The sequence below is a fragment of the Suricata suricatta genome, chromosome 2, assembly GCF_006229205.1.
Source record: "Suricata suricatta isolate VVHF042 chromosome 2, meerkat_22Aug2017_6uvM2_HiC, whole genome shotgun sequence".
In the NCBI taxonomy this organism is placed as follows: domain Eukaryota; kingdom Metazoa; phylum Chordata; class Mammalia; order Carnivora; family Herpestidae; genus Suricata; species Suricata suricatta.
In genome coordinates this window covers 185,408,211-185,432,067 of record NC_043701.1, presented here as the reverse complement: position 1 = coordinate 185,432,067, position 23,857 = coordinate 185,408,211, and the positions used below count along the sequence as shown (strand labels likewise).

At 55.2% G+C, this 23,857-nt stretch overlaps 1 protein-coding gene across 3 annotated transcripts in view; it reads right to left on the bottom strand.

Moving 5' to 3' along the window:
- PPP2R2D (protein phosphatase 2 regulatory subunit Bdelta) overlaps nucleotides 1–12,615 on the bottom strand; it is a 21,335-nt gene extending 8,720 nt beyond the window's left edge. Inside the window, exons 1-6 of one of the 3 annotated variants that reach the window (XM_029932807.1) lie at nucleotides 11,730–12,524; nucleotides 8,422–8,587; nucleotides 4,942–5,119; nucleotides 2,092–2,256; nucleotides 204–373; nucleotides 42–133 (exon numbers count right to left, since the gene is read on the bottom strand). In XM_029932807.1, coding sequence (XP_029788667.1) covers nucleotides 42–133; nucleotides 204–373; nucleotides 2,092–2,256; nucleotides 4,942–5,119; nucleotides 8,422–8,451 — 635 coding nt within the window. In that variant the 5' untranslated portion in view covers nucleotides 8,452–8,587; nucleotides 11,730–12,524. The other 2 variants (XM_029932805.1, XM_029932806.1) reach the window with 2 other exon arrangements.
- Nucleotides 12,616–23,857: the final 11,242 nt, after the last annotated feature.

Below are 23,857 nucleotides of genomic sequence, written 5' to 3'. Positions count from 1 at the left end.
GCCCGTGGCCCCGCCCCGCCCGCGGCCCCGCCCCGCCTCACCTGTCCGAGCCGCCCCAGCAGCACTCGAACTTGTCGAAGATGCAGTCGTTCTCGTACAGGGAGCACAGCTTGCCGCGCAGGTACTCGTGCACCTTGGCGGGAGCACAGGGGTCAGCCAGCGCCGCGCGCGGACCTGGCGCCGTCCCCGCGCGGCGGCCTCACCTGGTGCGTCTCCACGGGCCGGCTCTCCATGTTGAGGTCCCACACCTTCACCGACAGGTAGTCTCGGGTCATCATGTACCGGCCGCTGTGACTGAATTTCACGTCGGAGATGGAGGAGATGATCTCCGAGAAGAAGGACCTGCTGCCGGGGTCTTCCGGTTCCTCAAAGACTGGAAAGCACAACGGGCTCAGCTCCTGCCCGGGCGCCGGAGAGCGCCCCGCTCCCTCCCGACGGTCGCAGCCTGCACCCGGCTCAGGCTCCAGACCCTCCAGTCTGTGGGTTTCCTGCCTTCAGAGGCTCAGAGACGGTCCCAGGGCCAGTCCCTGGCAGGTGCCGCCTCAGAGACCGCCCGGTCCCACCCAGACCCGGGCGCAGCACGCCACTGGCTGAGGCCCCGCGCTGCGGCCTGGACAGTACCCCCCCCCCACTCCAGCGTGGGTCGCGGCCAAGAACCCCGTGCTACACACAGGCTGCGACCCCACAGACACCAGAGGGTGCCTGAGAGACCTCTGTGCCCCAGGAAGGCAGTGCTGCCTGGGTCCAGGCTGGCCCCACCCGCCAAGGCCCGTCGGAAAAGGGTTGGTCCCTGCTGTCCGGGAGCCAGGCTCCCCAAGTACTTCCAGAAAGATTCCAGGTGCCTCCCTGGCAGGCGTCCCTTTCTCCTACAGGTTTTGCACTTTGAGCAGAAACCGTGCCGCAGCCCCTTCCTGCGCTGCCACGGCGGCCCCGAGGCCCCCCAGGCCCCCAGCCCCCCGGTGCTGTCACGCCTGCAGCTCAGGAAACTTCAGGCTTCGCTCTAGGCTGCTTTAGCCCCCCTTTTTTTTTTAATGTGGGAACCTGTATATTTCTTGGCTCTGTTTGAAGTTAATTTTAAGCACACCAGCGGCAATACCAAGTATTTAGTCAAATAAATTACTGACAGGAACTACTCTTGGCATCTTTGTAAAACGGTCTCTTTACGAATATCACGGTGAGGGGCACCTGGACGGCTCAGTCGGTACAGTGAGAGGCTCTTGTTCTTGGGGTTCAGAGTGCAAGTCCCACAGTAGGTCTAGAGAGCACTTACAACATAAACCAAAAAAAAGAAGACTATGAATCCTGAGAGAGACAGGTCAGCGTCAAGCGCTCACTCTCTTCGCTGCACGACTCATACAGAGGACAGAATTCTGGAAAACACACTTAAGCTTCAGAAAACCAAGAGTAAGGCAGAGGGGCTCCTGTGCGCCAGTCAGCAAGCCCGTGATCCCCGGCGGGGATGGCGCAGACCCAACGGGCAGAGGTCGGACCCCACCGTAGGCGAGAGTGTCCCTGGGCACGGGAACCGAGGACTCCGGGGGCACGCTGGCAAAGCTCGCTGCGTGGTCCAGTCCCCACCCCGGGCACAAGGCAGGACACAAACACGCTTCTGCTTCTCTGTAAAGTTAGGCCTATTCTTTTTGGCTAAAAATAAAAACCAAGCAAAACTTTCCTCGCCTAAAAGAAACGTCAAGGCTCCATGGGTTAACGTGCAGAGCCCACTGCACGCGGCCCACCCACCCCGCCAGCCACAGGGCTCACGGGCCAAATGCGCTCTGGCTGGCTCCGCCGAGGTCCTGACGCAGAGGCGGGGGCAGCAGACGGTTCTCGCGGGACCGGCCGGCGCCCCTACACGAAGCCCGGAGACTGTGGCGGGAGCAGCCTGCGGGCCCCACCGAGGGGCATCTGGTGGGAAGTCCAGGGAGCGTGTCCTCACGGTCCACGTGGTGCCGCAATGGCCGGGAAAGGGCCGGCCGGGCCTGGGGAGCGCAAGCAGCCCCTGCGCCGGCACAGGAGGAAGGCGGGCGGGAGACAGGGTCTCGGGAGGACGGAGCGGCTGAGCCGAGGCGACGTGACCCCGCGGGCACTTACACTTGGAGTGTCTGTCGCACAGGGCCGAGGAGCGCATGTCACACAGGCGGATGGTGCCCTTGCTGCTGCTGTAGACCAGCACGTTGCACTGGTGCGGGTGGAACTCGGCCGCGGTGATCACCTCCGTCAGCTCCTCCATGTTCACGGGCTTGATGTCCACAATGTCTGAGGTGCGCGGTTAAGGCAGCGGATCGGGGCGTGGAGCCCGCCCCCCTCCCCCTGCCACGGGCGGGCGGCGACCACACAGACTGCGTGCGGAGGGACGCGCGGGGAAGAGGACCCGTGGCCCCCGAGCACCGCTCAGACCGCCATGACGAGGCTCAGGGGCCCGGACCCTGGTGCACACAAGGCCGCCTGCATCCCAGGGGGGCCGCGCACAGCAAGACTGCACATGCTTTGCGGGGTGAGAACACCTGTACCAAAACCCCACTTGCATCCCTGCGCCCCCGCCCCACGCACAGATCTGCCAAGTTCCAAAAGACTTTCCCTTCCTAAGAATCTTTTCATCTGCCATCGAGAGCTCATTCTAAGGAGAAGAGTGTAGCTCGCCACATACAGAAATCACTGAACTCAGAAACACAAGAGGAGAGGAGAATCTGGCTGTGGGCCCGACGACCCCTTCCACTGAAAGACGCGAGCCGACAACGAGGTGACGCCACAGCGTGTCACCCGACAGCACGTGGCAGGGGTCACCTGCGGCGATCCTGGGTGCCATGCTGCCTAGTGGAGACGCGGCCAGGCCCCGGGGCTGCTGGGAGTCCAGGGAGGCTCAGGGGGCAGCCCTGTGCAGGGCGCCCGGGCAGGGCTCCCAGTAAGTCCACGGAGCTGTGATCTGTACAGTCCGAGGGGAGACCGCACAGGCTGGTGGGGAGGCATCTGGACGGGGCGAGCAGCCCCCTCGCACGCAGGGTGTGTGTGGGGGGACAGTCAGCGCAGAGCTCCCAGGGCCCGGGGTGGGGGGCTGAGCGTCCGGGAAGAGCACCGTTTGCTGCCGGAACTCTCATGTGAGTGGATCAAAGGTATTTTTAAAGTACTGGTGTTAAGAAAAAGAAAATACACAGTGTTAATAGATGCAAATAAATATATAAAAGTGTATGTGTTTCATAATCTAGGTCACAAGGAGGGGTATTTGAAACACGATTGTGAGACAGAATTTCATAGAGATGAGAAATGTGAGCACAAACAAATCGCTTACGAATCAAGAGCTCTCACAAATCACGAAGGAAAAATAGGAGCTTCCAACAGGAGAAAAATAACCAGGGACACCAAAAAAACTCACACTACTGGACAGCAAATTAACAGAAGATACTTTTAACTCACCTAGAAATGAAGAAATAAAAATGCTTTCATTTTGGTTTCACTAACGTGAAAAGTTATTTTCAGAAGCTCCAGGACCTGCTGAAAGCAGGCACACTGAGGCCGCGGGTGCGCCCGGCGTGGGTGCTGGGGCTTGAGGTGCACCCAGAGCATGGCACGGCCCCGCACCACCCAGAGCTCCAGACCCTGCAGCCACACGCCCGGAGGCCCAGTGACACGGAAAGATGGTCAGAACGCAGTGGAAAAAGGGAGGCCGATGGCAGAGGCTGACTGACGGCAGAGGCTGACGGCCGGGCACCAGGCTCCGTGCACGCAGCTCCGGACCCACAGGCTCTTGGGTTTTACAGAACCCCAGGCAGCCTCCCGGGAGTGCAGGGTTGGCAGGGGAGGGAGGCCTGGACGGCCTGAGTGGCCCAGCGCTAATTCAGGTCGTGGAGCTGAACCTGGGCCCACCAATGCTCCTGAGTGCTCGGACTCCATCGCCACACGCAGAGGATGAGCCCGGTGGTTCTCTCTCTCTCTCTCTCTCTCACACACACACACACACACACACACACACACACACACACTCACACACACACACACACACACACACGGCCTCACAGACCGGAGAGGCCAGAAGGGCACGCACAGCTGCCCACGATGGCCGTCCGGAGCGCAGGATGAAGGGGAAGACCACCCTCCGTGCTACTTACACTTTGTTCCCGCCGCGGACTGACAGGAGAAGGGAGGACTGAAAACAGAACCCTTGAGGAGAATAAAGAGAAAGTGTGACCCGCCCGAACCGCCCGTCTTGCAAGGTCGTGGAAGGAGACACAGGAGACACGGCGGCCTCAGCAGCCCGTCCGTGGCCGCGCCGCACGCTCTTCGTGAACTAAATCATCACCATAAGTAAATAACCGAATCAAGTAAAAGGAAAACGGACAATAAAAACCCAGTGTGAGATGCTGGACTCTGAAAGGCACATGCACTTGCTTCTGGGGACTGTCCCGAGTGGAGGAGGCACATGCAGCCCAGGCGAGCCGGGGACGCCCGACCTGCTCTGGCCTGCCTGACGTGGCTCCAAAACGTGGGAAATCTGGACTGAAGCCCCTTGATGGGCACAGGTGACAGGGCTCTCGTTTCTGGAGAAATCAAGAGCTTGCCTGGCCAGTGACATGAGGACTCTCACCCTCAGAACGCTGTCCCTGCACCGCCTCTGAACTCTGCTTCCACATCTCTTACGAGGCCCTTCTTGGGTTGGACAGCAAACACCCCTCTAACCACAGCCCACGTTTCCAGTCTGTGATGTGCCAGCAGATCTGGGGGGTGGGGGCAACAGACTTGGTCACTCTCCTGATACAGAGAACCATCCCCAAAGGTAGAAAGTGGCTCCTGTTTTGAGGGACACTCCACATCCCAGGGGGCCTCCACGTCGGGCCGCTGTGTCACGCAGCGGAGTGACTCAGACGCAGGAGGAGAGGCGCGCGGGCACCGCGTCTCAGGAGAACAGACCCGTGACACAGGCCGAGGCCGCCGCCCGAGGAAGGATACTGAAGCTCCTGTCTGTGATTTCTAAATGCCATAGATTAATTCTCAGGTCATCTGCAGAAAGATATGTTTCATGATCACTATTTACTGAAATGGAATTGATATGGTATGTGTGAGCATTCGCAAAAATCCGTCGTGGACTTGCTTCTACCATAAGGTCCATGGGCTTCAATGTTGGAACCTAAAAACGGAAGGAAATAGGAATTCAAAACAAAGACCACCGCAGCATAAAATCACAACACTTAAAAGACAATAGAAACCAAAAAGGAACAAGTGCAAGTTCACAGTGAGCTAATGGTTTTCTACGAAGTCAATACCCCAATTAGCAATTACCGGAGCTGTGAGACAGGCGGCCGCGGCCCGTCCCTTCCCGTGGCCTCACCACGGCTGGCTGTGGGTCGAAGGGCAGACTGAACGGGTACCTCACAAGGTGCCTCCAGGAAGGGATGCCTGGTGCTGTGAACTCCCGCCCGCCCCCCCCCTGCTGTGTGCCCCCGCAGCCACAAGGACAGTGAAGTCTCCATGGGAGACTCCGTCAAGAACCCCCATCCCTTCCTCTCTTTGCAGCTACTGCCTTTAAAAGGGACAGTGAAGCACCCGAACCTCATTCACTACACAGGTGGTGTGCCCCATGCACAAGCCCCGCGCCTAGGAGGGGTGCAGAGACGGGAGGGCAGCCGGGGGCCCCAGGGCGCGGATGAGGTGCCACGCCCGATCGGCTGCTGGCTACCCCGGCCCGCTGGCCTGGAAACACGCGGAGCCGGTGGCTTCCAGGGCAGAGGCAGTATGTGGCACACGCATTATGCTTCAACAAGAACTTCCTTACAAAGGGGCACAAACCTCCATCGGCGTGCTGTGTGCTGTGGTCAGGGGACGGGATGCCTCTGCCGGCACGGAGACAGTGGGGCAGCCAGGCAAAGGAGGGAGGAGGGGCCACCCCCCCCCACCCGGGCGGCAGGCAGGGGCACCATCGTGGGTTGTGCCCACGCGTGAGAAAAAGAAAAAAGTCCCAACATCACTGACATCCGATGGGAAAGAAGGCAGAAGCTTTAAAATCAAAACAAAAAACGAACAGTAGGAACTGTTACTCTTCTAGTTAAAGGCCAAAGAGAGCACGTCAAAGGGCTGGTCCCCTGCTCGTTTCGTCTTCTCTGCCCGATGTCTACAAAACTGGGCCTGGGCAAACAGGCATCAACAGCGCCTCCTGCCCCGGTGGGCGCCGGGCACCGACGGCACACTGGCTTCTCCGGGCGGGCGCAGGGTGCGCGGCCACCGCCCTCCACCAGCCTCTCAGGTGATCAAAACTCTAATGCCAGGCCAGAGAGCCTCCTCCAATTAAATCCCTTTTGTGGCGCTAAAATAATTTAAGAGAAAAACAAAATTTAAAAAGAGCAATATTTGGGGCGCCTGGGGGGCTCAGTCGGTTAAGTGTCCCACTTCAGCTTAGGTCATGATCTCAGTTTGTGGGTTCGAGCCCCGTGTCGGGCTCTGTGCTGAGAGCTCACAGCCTGGAGCTGCTTCGGATTCTGTCTCCTCCTTTCTCTGCCCCTCCCCTACTCGCGCTCTCTATCAAAAATGAATAAACGTTAAAAAAAAAGCAATATTTGACTCCTGCGCAGCTAATAACTTTAGATAAATAGTCCATTTTTAGCTTTTGGAGAGACAATTAAGAACTCAAATATGGACACAAAAGGCCGGTCTATTTATAGCCTGTGATCTTTTAAACCCCACTGTGATTAACAAAAGCAGTTTCTGACAAGATTACACTTTGGCCACCAAATTAGACCCATTTTATTTAGGTGAAACGTGTAAAAGACCCTCTGAGTAACACCAACTCCGGGCCAAATGGGCCTCGGCCTCCGTGTGCGGTGTGCGGGCGGCCCGCTTGGGAGGAAGCGGCTCCGGGAGCGGGGACAGTGAGTGAGCCGGGCGGGGGGCCAGAGGCGGCCAGCGCACACCCCCAGGGCCTTCTCCATTCTCTCACACGTAAAAGAGCTTCAGGTGTTGGCAGCGGTGACACTAGCGCTACCGTCACCCGGAGTGGTTTCTCGCCGCACAGGGATGTGACAGCGGTAGCCTGGGCTAGCAGCAATCCCCAGTGTTTCGATCAAGACACACTGGTCCAAGTTAGTTCTATAAGCCGGACCGGAGCAAATCACAGCTCTGCTCAGAGCCCCCCTGGACCCCCGGCAGCACTCCGCGCCCGAGGGCCGGGAAGGGGCAGCCCACTCAGCCGCCCGAGGCTGGTCCCTGCACCGCGGGGAGCGCTGCCCCCGCGCCGGGCTGTGCGTGTGCCCGCGATCACCAGGCGGCCCCGGGTCACTGCGGCGGCGGGGCGGGGAGAGGTCCACGGTGTGGTGTCCCTGTGTTGCCTCACGACTGACCTGGGACGCGCCCACTAACCAGGTCTTCGCTGGCACACGATAGTCAACAAAGTTTCGGAACCCTATTAAAACACGACCAGCAGCCAACAACTCTCAGGCCCCGGATTTAGGGCGCGCCTCCGCCCGGCGCCCCGCCTCCCTCCCCACCTCCCGCCTCCCCGGACACGCCACCCACTGGGCCAATCACAAGACACGGAGACCTCCCTCGACCAGTTTCACCCCACGTCACGGCTGTTAAGATGTAACAAAACAATCTAGGTATCAGAAGTGATGTCGCTTCACGTGGGACTAGGCCCAGGGACGGCAAAAAGGGAACGAAGAATTTTTTTAATTTTAGTTTTTAATTTTAGAAAAAGCAGTGACGATCGGGCCCCAGCTGGCTCGCAGCTTCAGGGGAGCCCCGGCGGGGCGTCTGCGGCCCGGCCGCGTTCCGAACCCCACCTGGACCGCACGACGGTCACGTGCTCCTCGGGGCCTCGGGTGAAAGGGCGTCGACGCCCCCAGAAAGACCTGTCACCCCGTTTTCTAGAGACACGGCGTGACGCCCCCGCGCGGGGAGCCGTCCTCTCCGCAGACTTGCGCACGGTCCCCGATTAGCTAGGAGGAGAGCGAGTAGTGGGAGGAAGCGAGCGTGTACCCTCAGTGCTGTGATGCGGGTCGGGTCTCGCAGCCGGCCGTCTTCGTCCTTCAAGTTATAACCTTCTGCTCTCTTGTCCCGCTCGCTAATTTTCCATAACTTAATAGTTTTATCTGAAAATAAAAACCTTAGTCTCCATATTAGAAGAAAAACCACAGCATGCGCCGCTCTCGGTTGCGTGTTACATCGGAAGGCCGTGCGGGTCTAGGCGGGTCTATCAGCTCCTTTCCGGTCACGTGTCCACCCGGACGCGCTGTCCCCGCGGGAGGGAGGCCGCGGGCGCGTGCGCACTCGCCCCTGCGTCCTCAGCCTACCACCTGCTGCCTGGCTAATCATTCACCCTCTCCCCAAAGTTTAACGCAGAAACACTTTCTAGAATGGGCTAAAGTAAGAAGGAACCTACACCCAGAAAACTAAAAACAAACCCCTATATCAAATAACCACTTAAGAAAAAGGTCTTACCATTTGTAGAGAGGAGAAAATGAGCAGCATTCTGTTGTGGTAACCACCTAATTTTATTTATTTTTTCCTCAATTTCTAGACTTTTCAAATAGTCAAACTCTGGTTCATGGCTTTGAAAGGTGCTGTAAACGTTATACTCTCCCCTGGCGTGGGGGCGGCTTTTGCTCTGCAAGGAGACAGGAGGCTGTGTTAGGGGCAAAGCGCGGCTCGGAGGAGACCTCAGCACCGCCTGCCTGAGTAAAACGACCACACGCATTTTTAAAAAGCTCAACAAAAATCCCAGGTCAAAACTTATCAAACAGATGGCACTCCAAATTAATGCACTTGGGAAGAACAAGGACTTCGGCCTCTGCCCTAGGCATGCTCCCTAGAGCAGGTGTGCGTGTGAGCCAGGGTTCCGGAAACCCGAGCAGACCCCGTCACGCGTGCGCTTCTGGAGAGAGGCCGAGGGCCCACGGCAGGGGGCAGCGTGCCCCCTGGGCCCCGGGGTACCCATGCCCGCGGGAAGAGGGCCCCTGAGTGGCGCTCATGTGGTGACCACCAGCAGGGGACACTTGTTATGTGGATTTTTAACCCAAGTAAAACAATTAGACATGTTGCAGTACACGCAGAAAACCACACCCAGGAAGACAGAGGCCGTCCTCAAAAACCAAAGCAAGTCTGGGAAGGCACAGGGGTTGAAGCCGGCAGGCAGCACGGGGAGGGCGCTGCTGAGGGCTTGGCTGTCTCTTAGGAAAGAGAAAACCCTGCGTAGTGGGTTCATAATATATTAATATCTGGAATCTTCTGTATGTCTCAAGTGACATTTTCTATAAAATAATGCTACATAATTAACATGACTGTTTTAAGTTTTAAAAATTTTTAATTCTTGCTATATAATCAGCATTTTAGGTCTGACATCTTTAACACTTCAGGATGTGTGTCCGAGGAACTGCATGAAACAGAGGAACCTTTACGTCCAGATTCTCTGTATTTCTGAGTGAAGGTCCCGCGGGACAAGGCACCACCCCCAGGGCTCCCTGGATCCCTCCACGGCTGCCACAAGCGGACCCCGGGATCTCGGACACGCCTCCGTTTGCCAGCAGATGCTTCTAACTTGCCGACGAGGAAAAGGAAGGGGAATTATTTAGAAAGAAAAATCGGTAGAGTCATTAGTCCCAGGGCTCAGGACTGTAATCCACTTGGAGAAACGGAAGAATCTGCACAAATCTACGAGGCGCCCAGATGGGCGTGCTGCCCTCCTTCCAGGACCACCGAGGGCGAGGGCCGGAACGGACGCACCTGACCCCGTGGGCCCCTCTTCCCGCTGGAACTGCCTGACCCCCCCCAACACACAACCCCCCTCCCACAGGCCGAGACCCCACGGTGGCCCCCGAGCCCTGTCCAGGGAGAGGCAAGAACAGAGAAGGCGAGAGTAAGGCCGCCAGCGGAGCTGCGGGGACCATGACCCACAGGCAGGACAGGAAGGTGCCAGCAGGTGCACCTTGTCTGACGCGATGAGCGCTGGCGTCCCTAGACGCCCCAGTTCGCTCGGTCAGCTGCAAAGCTGCACCGAGGCCGAGGGTGGCACCGCCACTCCCTAATCTCTGCTCCCCGGAGACTGACACTCCGGCTTTCGCGGGACAGGGGACACTCCCAGGATCAGCGCTGCTGGCTGTGCTCCCAGCTCGGGTCTCGCGCGTAGCCCTGCACGTCCGGAGGGCTCCGTATCACCCTGATCCCTCAGCCTGACACCCACGCTGCCCTCCCCAGGCAGGGCCCCCGGCCCTGCAGAGAGCGCGGCACCCTATAATGGACAGCACTGGAAAAATCCAAGCCTACAGTGAGGGCCGTCCACAGCACCCACTGCACCATTTTAAAAGCAGATGGAATACGCAGGCTCTTTGTATGTTAACCAAATACTGAGAGAAGGATGGGGAAAACAGTTGCCCTGGGGTTAGAAAGTGGCAGCCGGTTGGGTTTACCAAATTTAAACAGCTTTAACTACTGTTGCTTCACTTTATTAATGATGACTTAATCCGTCGTACCTAAACACTTTGCACTGCAGGTTCCCAACACTGTTCTCAACACGTTCTGTAACAAGATACTTGAGTTTTGCCACAATCTTTCACATGTGAAGCTAGGTAAGCTTTTACATTTCAATGATGATGCACAAAAATGAGAAGTTTTCTATAAAAGTATCATTAAAATGGCAAACTTTAAGGTGCTAAAAGTGAATTCTTAAATTTAGGACAGATTTGGCTCAGCAATCTGTTAAAAATAATGCTGCTAAAAGTAATAAACACCACCAGCCACTTTTACTTCTGCAGAAAAAGGTCAAGTACACAGTTCTATTTAAGGAGCACCATGTAACAATCTACCTCTGGGGAAAAAACGCGGAACTATGAACTTGCCAAATCACCTGTGAAGATTTTCAAAGACTAACGACAACACGGACTATTCACAAGAATTCTCACCATTCCAAATCAGAAAAAATAAGATTAAAAAATCATAAGGGGCGCCTGGGTGGCCAGTCGGTTAAGGGTCCGACTTCGGCTCCAGTCATGATCTGGCTGTGTGTGGGCTGGGGCCCCGCACTGGGCTCTGTGCGGACCACACAGAGCCTGCCGGGATCTTCCTCCCCCCCCCTCAAAATAAATAAAATAAAAACATTAAAAAAATGTTTTCAATTAGGGCACCTGGGTGGCTCAGCTGGGTAAGCATCCAACTTTGGCTCCGGTCACGATCTCAAGATTCATGAGTTTGCGCTCCACACTGGGCTCTATGCAGACAACTTGGAGCCTGGAGTGGATTCTGCGTCTCCCTCTCTCTGCCCCCACCCCGCTCATGCTCTGTCTCCCTCAAAAATCAACATCACAAAAAAATTTTTAGGGGCACCTGGGTGCCTCAGTTGGTTAAGTGTCCTGACTTCGGCTCAGGTCATGATCTCATGGTTTGGAAGTCTGAGCCCCATGTCAGGCTCTGTGCTGACAGCTCAGAGCCTGGAGCCTGCTTTGGATTCTGTGTGTGTGTGTCTCTCTCAAAAATAAACCGTAAACAACAAAAAAAATTGAAATTTGTTCTTACATCGACACAGACAGACCTACGAAACCAGAGCCGCGGCACACGTGCCTCGGGGAGATGGTCTCCGAAGCGGTTCTCCGCCTCCGCTGGGGCGCCCGGGCTCCCCTCCCCCAGATGCCCCCACGCGCCCTGTCTCTGGCGGCAGGGCCGGCACTCGCTGCCGCACAGACCGGCTGGAGGGGGACCAAGGCCCACGGGCTGCCACCCGAAGCCCTGGAGACTAGAATCTGCAGACGAGGAAGCACCTGCTCACGCCGGGATACAGACGGGCCCGCGAGTCACTCTGTCAGGAAGGAAGACAGACGGCCCCACGGCTCCTCCCAGGACGTGTGCACCACAGACGAGCAGGCCGCCAGGCCTCTTTGCTTCCTTCATCAGGACTCCTCGAGAACTCTGGTCAGGCGCCCCAGAAATAAAAGGGGGGCTGGCAAGGCCACAAAACTGAAAACGATGAAACGGTTTCTCTGGCGTTTCCCCCCCAAAAGGGGGCGTGACCTACAAAAGCAGTGCTCGTGACTGTAATTCACAGCCCCACTGAGGACTCCTTCCTCCCAGCACGGACCGTGGGACCCTCAGGGGGACAGATGACACGCTCTGCTCACCTCTGACCGAGGAGGGAGACAGAATCCACAGCCCCCCAACCCGCACAGGATCCTCCCCACAGCCGGTGCCGCGGGAGCCGTCCGGAGCGCACAGCGCCTTCCCCACTTGCCGAGTGATTTTCACTGACAGTCACTTGAATTAATGACAGGATGAGAGCAAACGAATGCAGAGACCCACCGCCCAATCCTGCTTCTGGTCCTCACGACAGCCTGTGGGAGAGCGAGGACCTCCTCCCCTGAAGATGAGGGCACAGGGGACTTCACCGAGCTCAGAGGCTGGATGTCAGGAGCTTCCTGCTCAGCCCTGAGATCAGAGATTCTCTGTGGTTAATGTGATGTGACCGAATCTAAGCGACATCAGAGACTGAGAAAGTGCTGTGCTTCTTTCCTTCCTTCCAAGGGACACGAGAGAGGCCGCACTTCACGTTGCGGACTGGGATCACTGACCTCTTGTTCCCGCTGGAAGATCACGACTCTGCCGCCCTTGTCTCCCGTCGCGAGGAGATCTCCAGAGTAATTAAACTCAACAGTCGAGATGATGTCCGCTGTCAGTAAAACACAGAGGGGATTTTTCAGATTAGGACTCTGAAAGGAGACAGAATATCAAAAATCAATTTAAAAAGGCTCGAAAGAAAAATAAACACATATAAAACTTTCTCCCTATTGGATAAAGCAAATTTTCATGGGAAACTTGTAATTACCAAGAAGCCAGTTCTGGTCCCGGTGCCCAGAGCCCAAGGGCACATACGGGCTTATGGGTTTTGCTCAGTGGCCCCAACGCCCGGTCGCTAGGGTGCCAGGACTTACCTAGACTGCGCTGTCCTCACAGAAAGATGTAGAGTAGAAATTTTGAAAATTAATTTTGAAAAGAAAAACGAAAAGAACCAGTCCTAGAAGGTTGGCACTAATTTCATAATGCATGTCTAATATTAACTTTTAAAATAAATCTGATTCTTTCATGATATTCACAGAATATTTTTAATATTCTTTGCATTAACTTCTGCCGGCTCCTGTACACAGTAACCTTACAAATGGCACAAACTCTATGTCATTGACTGGATACAATCACTACCATTGATAATGACAATATGACATCATCATGTCCTCGTGAGACACTGCTGGTTGGATATGGGATTTCTGACACTGCGCACAAGGATCCTGGCCATCGGCTTACTACAGGGAAAGGCCACAGGGCACAAAGGATAAAACCAAGTGCTGGAAAGTCCTTAGGTACCTAAGGCTAAGGCCTAAAAAGAATAGACCTGAAGTCACGAAATGGACTCCTGGATCAAGAAAAACAGAACACCTGGCTCTCTCCGCTCAGGGGTGCTGAGTGCAGACTGAGTCAGGACAGAGCCGGGTCCGGCCCGCACGGGCCGCTGCCGGCCTGCGCCTCTACCACAGGGCTCCTCACCTGCCCAGACCATCTCCTCCCCGGTGGCCCCAAGGAAGGGCAGGGAGGGCCGGATCCGTACGGACCCACCCCCGCTGCTGGGGCACCGACACAGAAGGCCGGGCAGCGGGGCCACCGCTCCGCGGAGGCAGCGGGATTTAAGCCCAGATACCGCTGCACAACTACTGTGACCACGGCCGGCCTAAATCTAAGAAACAGATCCCTAGACCGACTTCACTTAACGACCCTCCCCCTGAGGTTGTCAGGACGTGATGCATCTCTTGAAGGAGCACACGTTCGAGTTAGATGGTGGTTAGTACAGGGCTTCCTGGGAAACAGGCGCTCACCCTGCTTCTCCTAAGGAGGCTCAGCCCCAGGCGCCCGATGTGGGGCTTGAACTCAAGACCCTGAGATCAAGACCTGAGCTGAGATGAAACTTAACCCCCTGAACCGCCCAGGCGCCCCTCTGCACTAACTTTTAAACACACACTGAATCCTCTGCCTGGGATTTCTTTCTTTCCTTTACACAAACAAAAACAAAACTACTCAGTGAGAGCTGGGAAAAGACTTAGGCTTCTTGTTAGAAGTGCCACTTCTTAAATTACTCAGTATAGCCCAATTTGCATTATTGAATGAAATTAAAATATTCTGTACTGGACTAAGTGGCACTGAATCTCTGTCATTCATACCCAGGGGGTGTGCAATATTATATAATTAGTGGTACTCTAGCTCTGTCGGTGATTTTTAAACTTCATTAAGATGGACCGAATCTTTTAAAAGAGAAACTCCCAGGACTGCCACTGAGGAGAAATTACTTTCATTAAGCTACGTAAGTACGTATGAGTCTAAAATTAGAAAACGCTCTCTGCAGAGTTTAGAAGAGCTCTAAAATCAAAATGTATATAAACACACAAACTAAATACCAAGAAAATGACAAAACCAATACAGCTTCAGTTAGCAGCATGAATTGAACGTGGTGGCCTTTACCCAACCAGTGTGATGCTAACAGCATGAACGTGGTACTGGGGGCGCCGAGTGGGGTCTCGGACCCGCACGGCCGCGGCAGGGCCGGCCCTGGCACCCAGGCTGCACGGAGGCGCTCGGCCAGCAGGCGTCACCTGGCCGACGCGGAACTCAGTGGGTGTTCAGGTGCAACTCAGCAGGCAGCATGCCAACGTCCTCTTCCCCCACCCCTCCCGCTGCCAGGAAGGTGCCAGAAAGAAACTGGAAAGGCGTCTGTCCACGAGGCAACAGTGGTGAGCAGGCTTTGACAGAGGACGGCAAGGGGTGGCAGGTGTGGTGGTGACAGACTTTTTTTTCCCCCGGAGAGCGTGAACAAGGGGAGGGGCAGAGAGAGAGGGAGACACAGACTCCAAAGCAGGCTCCAGGCTCGGAGGCAGGCTCGAACTCACACACCACGGGATCGTGACCTGAGCCGAAGTGGGTGCTTAACCGACTGAGCCACCCAGGCGCCCCGACAGTCTTTTTTTAAATCCAAGTTAGTGAACGTGTAGTGTAATAATGGTTTCCGGAGAATTCAGCACCTCATCACGTGCACACGCCATCCCACATGCTCATCCCAACAAGTGCCCTCCTTGGTGCCCCTCCCACTCAATGCCTTTCTAGCAACCCTCAGTCTGTGCTCTGTACGTAAGAGTCTCTTGTGGTTTGCTGGTGACAGTCTAAGTGTGCACGGGGGTCACCTGCTATGGGCCTCAGCCAGGCGGGGCACCAGGTACTGGGCATGGAGATGGCAGAAGGTCTGTGGACTGAGCTGCTGGGTCCCCAAAAAATCCAACAAAAGGGCGGGGGTGCTGGGGGGCTCAGTCTGTTTCAGCCCAGGTCATGATCTCACAGCTCATGGGGCGAGCCCTGCGCAGAGCTCTGTGCCAGCGCCACGGACTCGTTTGGGGTTCTCTTTCTCCCTCTCTCTTTGCCTCTCCCCGGCTCACTTTCTCTGAAAATAAATAAACTTAATTTTTTTTTAAAAAATAGAACTACCCTACAATCCAGCAATCACATTACTGGGTATTTAAGGTATTTAAATGCAAAAAACCAGAAAACCAACAACCACACAAAAACCCAACCCAAACCAAAAAACCCCACACTAACTCCAAGGGATAGACGCAGCCCTACATTTACTGCAGCGTTATTTATGATAGCCAAATTCTGGAAACCGCCCAAGTGTCCACCAAAAGACGGACGGGTGATGTGCACGCGCACCAGGGAATATTCCTCAGCCGCACGCAAGAACGGACTCCTGCCGTCTGCTACAACCTGGACACAGCTAGAGTGTAATGCTAGGTGAAGTCAGAAAGCCAAATACCAGAGACTCTCAGAGTTTAAGAACCAGAAATAGAGGCAAATCAGGAAACAGACTCTTAACTATAGAGAGCTCATGATTACAGAGAAGAGGTGGGGGGGGGGGGATGGGTCAAATAGGTGACGGGGATTAAAGAAAAATCAACAGGATAGAATACAGAAATCTAATACAGATTTCAATTAAAAAAAAAACCTTCTAGACCTCAAAAACAAAAAGTAAAAAAACTCCAAATCCACATTAGCCAGAAAGTTCTGTATTTTCCTGTCGGGTCAAAGGAAATAAAAAAAGGCAACCCCAGAGTCAGCTCCCGAGGCGGCGGCGTGAGTCCGCTCCGGTGCCCGGGGGCCAGTGCCCCCAGAGGTCACCGAGGGTGGGTTTCTGGGGCAACAATCTACAGGACCCTCTTACTAGGGACGCACTCCGCCGGGAACGGGACTTTACAGAGCACACGGAACCGTGCTCCTCGGTGACCAGGAAGCCAGCAGAGGGGTCAGGGAATGCTCCCGTCCTCCCCAACTCCCGGCTGATCACATGCCTGAGCTTCACCAGGGCTCCGGGCAAACAGAGTCCAGAATGTCTCTGGTGAGAACGGCGACTCCCAGCAAGACCACCGGACTTTTCTGACGACGCCAACAAGAGACAGACACGCCCTTTTTGGAACCATCAAGTCAAAACCGAGAAATGTGACCTCTCAACACCCCTGAGATCACGAAGGTGGGGGAGGCAGGCAGCAGCAGGCGGGGCGAGGCGGGCACGTCCGTCCATCCGTCTCCCAGGGGAGAAGCCGAGGAGGCGAGCACGCCCCTCCTCGGGCACACGTGCCAGGGGAACAGTCTAGACGCCATTTCATGGCAGACGCTGCCCCGGGTGAGGGCAGGAGAGTAGGCACTTAGTTGGGTTCTAATGCGGGACCCAGAGCCCAGCAACGAGGAAGGAAGGAAGGCGGGAGGCCTGTCCTGGAAGGTTCCACGAGCTGCCACAACCCGTCCCCTGACCAAACACAGAGGGAAAGGCACGAACCTACTTCCAAGAAACCCCGAATCCCCGCCCACTGTGAAGAGTATCCCTCCCCCTCGTCAACAACTGTGCATAAAAGATAGAGACCCAACCCCCAAGGCACAGAGCACCCCCCCAGCTGCCTGCGGCCACAGAAACCCAACCCCCAAGGCACAGAGCACCCCCCAGCTGCCTGCGGCCACAGAAACCCAACCCCCAAGGCACAGAGCACCCCCAGCTGCCTGCGGCCACATCCGGGCACAGAGCGTCTCTTGCATCGACTCCCCCGCTGGCACGGTCTGCTCAGTCTGTCCCCGAAGTCCTTCCTTCTCGGGACAAAACCCAGAACCTCCAGCAACTCCTCGGGGCTGGGCTGGGTCAGGTCTCCCCGGCTCACCGGGTGGCAGAGGAGAGGGACTGGAAATGGGACTGAGGGTTACAGAGCACTTCAACTTGAACTGTACCTTTTCCTTCTCAAAAAATCTGGAACAAGTAAGATCAAGTACTGAGAACATGAGTACCATTAACGTATCATGTTAACAATATATACGTAGGTTATCACCTTGTTTAAAAGCCATTGAGTTTATCAAAATGTGAGGTGGCAAACAGTTTAGTCTGAAGACTTAAGATATCTCTCCTGTCTGAAAGGTGTATCAGAACAATCCCGACTTCAGGACACGTCACTGGGACACGCAGGCACACAGCTACCCCACAGAAACAAAGCCCCACCCAGCCCCCCGACGACTTACGAAGTCGGGGCGCCTAGAAACGCGCTGACACACATAAAGCACTGACCCTCCTTCAGTGATGCTTCGCTGAGTCACTGTTTTGCTCGGGTTTAAATCTAATTAATGAAACTAGTGCTTTTTAAGGAGTTTGCTGTTACGGCGGTGCTTTGTCACTGGAGACCCTGGGAGAACATGGAAAGTCAACAGGGAGGGGTCTCAGCGCAGCCCGAGGCGGCGGCGCCCGCGGGCCCCCAAACAGCTGCCTCTCCCTGCTCCAAACGCCCGGTTCTCATCCCACAAAAGACAGCGCGTGAAGCCCAGCCACACGACGCATCCAGCCCCGCAGCAGCCCCGAGCCCGCCCCCTCCGCGGCACCTGCTCTGACCCGCCCCACCGGGGGCGAGGTCCACACCGGCGTTCCAGCCTCACCGCGTCTCCACAGGGGAGCGCCGCTCCGCAGGTGGCTCTTTTTAACCTCAGTGTCACAGACCACTTTCCACCGGGCACAGACCCCCTTATCCACAATCCGGTGTGCCGTGACGCCTTTACTCCCTTCCCTGCTTCCGGACATTTCGGTCTCCCCGGAAGTGTGACCACCGCGATGCCCCACTCCAGCGCGCGGCCCTGCAGTGCCGGCTCGCCCCCGCGGGGCTCCGGCCGGTGGACTCGGGGCCGCAGCCTGGCCTCCGGAGCAGCAGAGGCGAACGCCAGACGGCCCTCCAAACTATGCGCAGGGGTAAACTTTCCAGAAATGCAAAGCGAAAGTAAAACCTCTTCACTACTTTCTTTTCCTTACCCCTTTTATTTATTTTTTAAATGTTATCAGTTACGTGCCTGTTTGGCAGAGCTCCCCCGGCATTCATGTGGATTCCTCCTGACAAGCTCTAACGGCCACAGGGAACACCACCTATGTTTTACAGACGAGAAGCCAGAGGGTAAGTAATCTGTCAAGTTAACACAAAGCTAGTCGGAGGGCGGAAAGGGGATTTGTACCAACCTTTCCGTACCCCGAGTAACAAGGTGGAGAAACAAGCCTAACGCGTGATACAACCGGAGGACATGGGGGACACTGCTAACGCTAAACGTCACTGTAGCTAAGGACAAGGGAGGGCACATCTGGACCGAGTACCAGGTGTCAGGGGGGCTGAGTCAGTTCAGCGTCTGACTCTTAATTTCCGCTCAGGTTATATCCTCACCGTTCGTGAGTTCGAGCTCTCTGTCGGGCTTTGCCCTGACAGTGCGGAGCCTCCTTGGGGCTCCCTCCCTCCCTGCCCCTCCTCTGCTCACTGTGCGCGCGCTCTCTCACTAAATAAAAAATAAATTCTAAAAAAAAAAAAAAAGAAAAAAAGAAAAAAAGAGTGGCTGAGCAGTGATTCAAAAAGAAAGTGGAATGTGATAAGGCTCGGTAGGATGTGGGAGGCAGACAGGAAACCGAAAGTTGGGCGAGAAGCGTCAGCAAGGGCCACGGAGTGTGAGCAGAAGGGAAGAGCGGGAGGGGCGCCTGCGGGGCTCAGTTGGGGAGGCTCAGGTCACCGTCTCGCGGTTCGGGGCTGAGCCCCGCGTCGGGTTCTCTGCTGTCAGCACAGAGCCCGCTTCAGGTCCTCTGTCCCCTCTGTCCCTCCGCCACCTGCACTCTCGGTCTTTCTCAAAATAAATAAATAAAATACAGAAATACGAGCAAGAAAGGAGCACTAAATAATAATGGAAAACCAAGGTTAGGCCCAACTGAATGTAACTGGGGTAAGTGAAGAGACTGGGGGAGGTTAGGAAAAAATAAGAAACTGCTATTATTTTATGTCTCAATAAAGCTACAACCAACCCAAACACCTTAAAATACATGAGAATTAATGAACAGTCGTACCTCACATTTCAACAATGCTTTACAGGTAACAAAAGCACTGCATGCTGTGTGATCTTGACAAAGATCCTCTCGCATAATTTCTAGACCAGGGGGCTGAGGTTCAGAAAGTCCCGTCACACCGACAAAGGGCAGACGTGACCTGAACCTAGAACTAATCAGAACAAGACTTTTCAAATCAAGGAAAAAAAAATCTTAAGTACTTACATATGATTATGTAACTAAGATCAGTCCAACTTCTTGAACATGCAGCCTGATTTAAGAAGTGTTACAATGTAGCTCATAAGTATGTTAAATGCCTTAATCTTAAGAAAACCACATATATCTGATTTCCTAATAGCAGAATCTCCGTGAAGCTCTCTTGTAAATTAAACAGCAAAAATGTTACTAGATCGTTCTCTTGTTTGATGGCTTTCCCCCAGAAGATGCTTTCCTAAAGGCCTTTTTCAATGACATAGATATGACTATTAAACGAACGGGAATTCTACCGTGGACCGGAGCTAGACAATGTACCAGACTGGGAACTGTGGAGAGCTGCCGGGGGGAGGATGTGTGCCCTGACCCAAGATCGGCCACCTGCAGGGCAGGACAGTGTTACCACGCCCACCCCAAGGCCGGCGACAGCTTGGCTGGGCTTTCCTATCGGCTCCTCAGACACTGTGCTAAAACTGCAGCTTCTGTTCCTCCTTTACCCTAGCTGTTTCCTAAAAATCATGACCCTGTTCCTTAGCAACTGACCTACCTCAGCTGCCTTGTCTTTTGCCCTTTATAAGACGTGTGTGTTCTCTCAGTAAACGAGGCTTGATCAGAGACTTTGTCTTGCCTCCATTCTCTGTGCCCCCTGACCCCCAATTCTCCCTCCCTCCCTCAGGACCTGCGTTGACTGACCTGTGGGCCGGGTCAGGGAATAATTCAAATAACCAGACACCACGTCCATCACAACTTAAAGAAAATCAATGACAAACACTTAATGCTCATTTTCTACACACAGGAAAAAACCCCACAATACTCTAAAACCAGGCGCTCTTGCACCCACGAGTACTGGGTTTCATGGACTCTAGGGAGCAGCTTCCCACATGGTAGCATCTTTGGAATGAGGCGTGTCTGACCTGCAATGACGCCCACGAACTTCCTGACCCTGATGCCCGCGTGCCCGTACTTTCTGGTTCCCTTCCCCAACTTACACATTTCTTTTTCTCCCACAACATATCTACGTAACCCCTCAGAACAGCCCTGACATATCACCCAAATACCCACAGGATTTACATAACTCCCCCAACTTAAGCTTGAGTTAGAGATAAACCTTTAGTATTTTTAAATATTATTTCTTTAGAAAAAGATTACTATCCAATTCAAGGCCATAGACCAGATCATGCATTAAGAAACAGATGAAAACAAAATTATCACATAAAAAGTCAAGACACACAAGGGGTGTCTGGGGGGCTCAGTCGGTTAAGCATCTGACTTCGGCTCAGGTCATGAGCTCATGTTGATGAGTTCGAGCCCCGCGTCAGGCTCTGTGCGGACAGCTCGGAGCCTGGAGCCTGCTTCGGATTCTGTCTCCCTCTCTCTCTGCCCCTCCCCTGCTTGCACTCTGTCTCTCAAAAAACAAATAAATGTTTAAAAAAAAAGTCAAGACATAAAATCGCCAGCGACGAAAAGAACGACACACAAAACCAGGCAACAGCTCACCGCAGAGCCCTCCTCCATGCTCCCACCGCCTCCCTGAAGGGCGCCACGCAAAGGCAGCAAGACCCGCAGCAGCCCTGCTGCTGCCCTGCCTGCCCTGCGAGGCGGAGCTCCAGTCCAGTCCGGCCGCGCCAACCCGCAGGCAAGATGACCACGTCCGACCATGTCGTCTGCTGGGTGCGCGAGGGCTCAGCCACCTACCATCTCCCCGTCTCTGAGACACCGATTCGTTACTGAGCATTTTTTGATCCAGGTTACCAAGCTGCCAACATTTAAAGGCATCTCACTTTCATTTGCTTTCAGAAGCAACTGCCTACAGTTCCTGCCTCGAGATGGCTCCTGCGCATAAGAGGGAGCGGGTCCCCGATCCCCCCGGCAGCCATGCCCCGCAGGAAGGGCGGCATCGGCACTGGCCGCTCACGGCCTCCCCAACGGCCACAGGAGCCGGTCGGCCTGGCTTCACACCCTGGCCCTGCGGTCGCGGTGGCTGCTGACCAAGTTAACGGACACCCGTGCCGTGGCTTCTGCATCTGCCCTGGTGCCCTGGGAAGCCCGAGGGTCCCTGCCACCCAGAGTGCTGTGCAGCCTGGTAACTCAGGAACGGAGTGAGCTCTCGGTACCTGTCAGCTGCCGTCGCTCCAGACTGGGTCCCCTCCAGGGGGTGACACCTGCAAGAGGCATTCGTCCAGTGAAGTCGTGTGGAGAGAGGCTGCAGGGCCTGGGGCCTGGGCCACGGTAAGCAAGCCCGCACGCGGATGGGCACAAGTACCCGACGACACAGCGGTCACTGCCCGGAGCGGCAGGACGCGGAGGCACGAGCTGCCGGACCGCGTCTCTCCTCGCGTCCTCCCGGAGGCCGCCCCTGGTCTTCACCCTGGACTCTTGCTCATCTGGGCGTAAAAGTTCACCGATTCCACCTACAGGGACTGTCACTCCCGCATCCTGTCATCGCAGGAAATTGCCAGTCCCCCTCCAAGCGCAGCTCTACTCCGGCTCGCAGGAGCTGACAGGTGCGCAGCACCGGCCCGGGTGGAAGCAAAGCCCTGTGCTCTGGAAAGAAAAAGCCACTAACTCGACGCAGCACGATACTCTCTTCAAGAGTTACGACTCAGCCCCCAGAACTATGGGTCCGAGAAACGAAGAGGGTGCCTGGCCGGCTTCGGCAGCGGCGCACCCAACTCCTGATCTCGAAGCTCGGAGTCCAAGCCCCCGACTGGGTGTGCGGATAACTTACAAATCATCTTAAAAAAGTAAAAGCGTGAAACGGAAAGCCAAAGCCTCTCCCCGCTGCACTCACTCAAGTGTCTGACCCGAACCTCCTCACTCAGGTGAGGCCCCAGCCTCCACCCGGGTCACGGCAGCGGGAGGCAGAGACACCCAAGTGCAGGGTCACCGTGCCGCTCTTCCAAGTAGAGCTCAGACCAGAAACAGGGAGAGCCACGAATCGGAACGAGTGACGGTCCCTGCGCTGACCTTCTCACACCCACGGGTCGGGTCCTTGCACACCGGCCTCTGCGGGTCACCGCCCTGACTGCCCGCTTCTCAGCGTTTCCCTTCCCAGGCGAGCTTGCCATGACCTCCAGTTGCTATGGATCACGCTCCCTCTACCACCGACTTCTACAGAATTAATACAATTCAACAAACACGGCCGCAACTCTGTAAGAGTGTGTGTTCACCGTGATCACTGGGACAAAGCACGTGAAAAATCACAGGAAAAAGCTCCGAACACCTACAATGATCAAAAAATACCGAACAATTACGGCAAAGAAATCTTACCAAAAAAAAAAAAAGATAACTTGCCGCACAAAACTTTTAGATACATTCAAATTTTCACTTAAAGCAGGATTTAAAACTGCAAAAATGTCCTAGTTTAATTCAGCAAACAGAATTTTTCTGTGAAGATTTAAGAATACCATTTTCAAAGTGTAACAATGAAACCATTTGAGTCAGAATTAAAAATTAATTCAGTCCGTTTGTCCAAACTTCTTCAAAAAGGGAAAATCGGAAATTAAGACAGGCATTAGGCCCTCTCACCCCCACCAACAAGTTCTGCTTTACTCCTGACCACTCCTGATAAAAATTCTGAGTGAGCGGAATTGTCACCCCCTTGGCACAAGTAAAATAAAAATGTTTCTTAAATGAATATAAAAGGAACTGGTAAATTATTTGCGTTGTATAAAATCATCCACTTTCAAACCTCAAATCGTATACACCTTCACCGATTTCTTCGAGTGAAGTTTTACTTCGCGGTCTGGGCACGTTAGTCACCCCGACGGGGAGGGGCAGCTGTTAGGAAAGGGGACCGAACACCTGACCCGAGGCTTGGGGTAAGGAAGGTGTATTTCAGGCAAAGACAAGGCCCTAACACGAGGCGAAAAGAATCCTCTCAACTTGGAACGTGCAACCTCCGAGGGTCCACACAGCACGTTGGGAAGGAACGCTGCTACTGTCCGCACTCCAAGTGCACGGGCAGCTTGGGCAGCGGCCGTGCGCGCGGGCTGCCCACCCCCCGAAAGCTGTGCACCCCGGCTCAGTAAGGCTTCGCTGCAGGAAACAAGCACGTAAAACACCGGGGACTTGAAGACTCGCTGCTGGGGCAAAGGGCCCGGCGACAAGCCCGGGATGTCAGACAGCCCAGGGAGGCGGGAGGATCCGGCGGCCCCCGACCGGTTTTCGGGACAAGGAAGCGGGGCCCCGCGGCTGGTCCAGGACGTGCCCGCGCAGGGGGCTCCGGAGCAGAGCGCCGCGCCCCCGCGTCCCCGCCGCCGCCGCACCCCCGCGCCC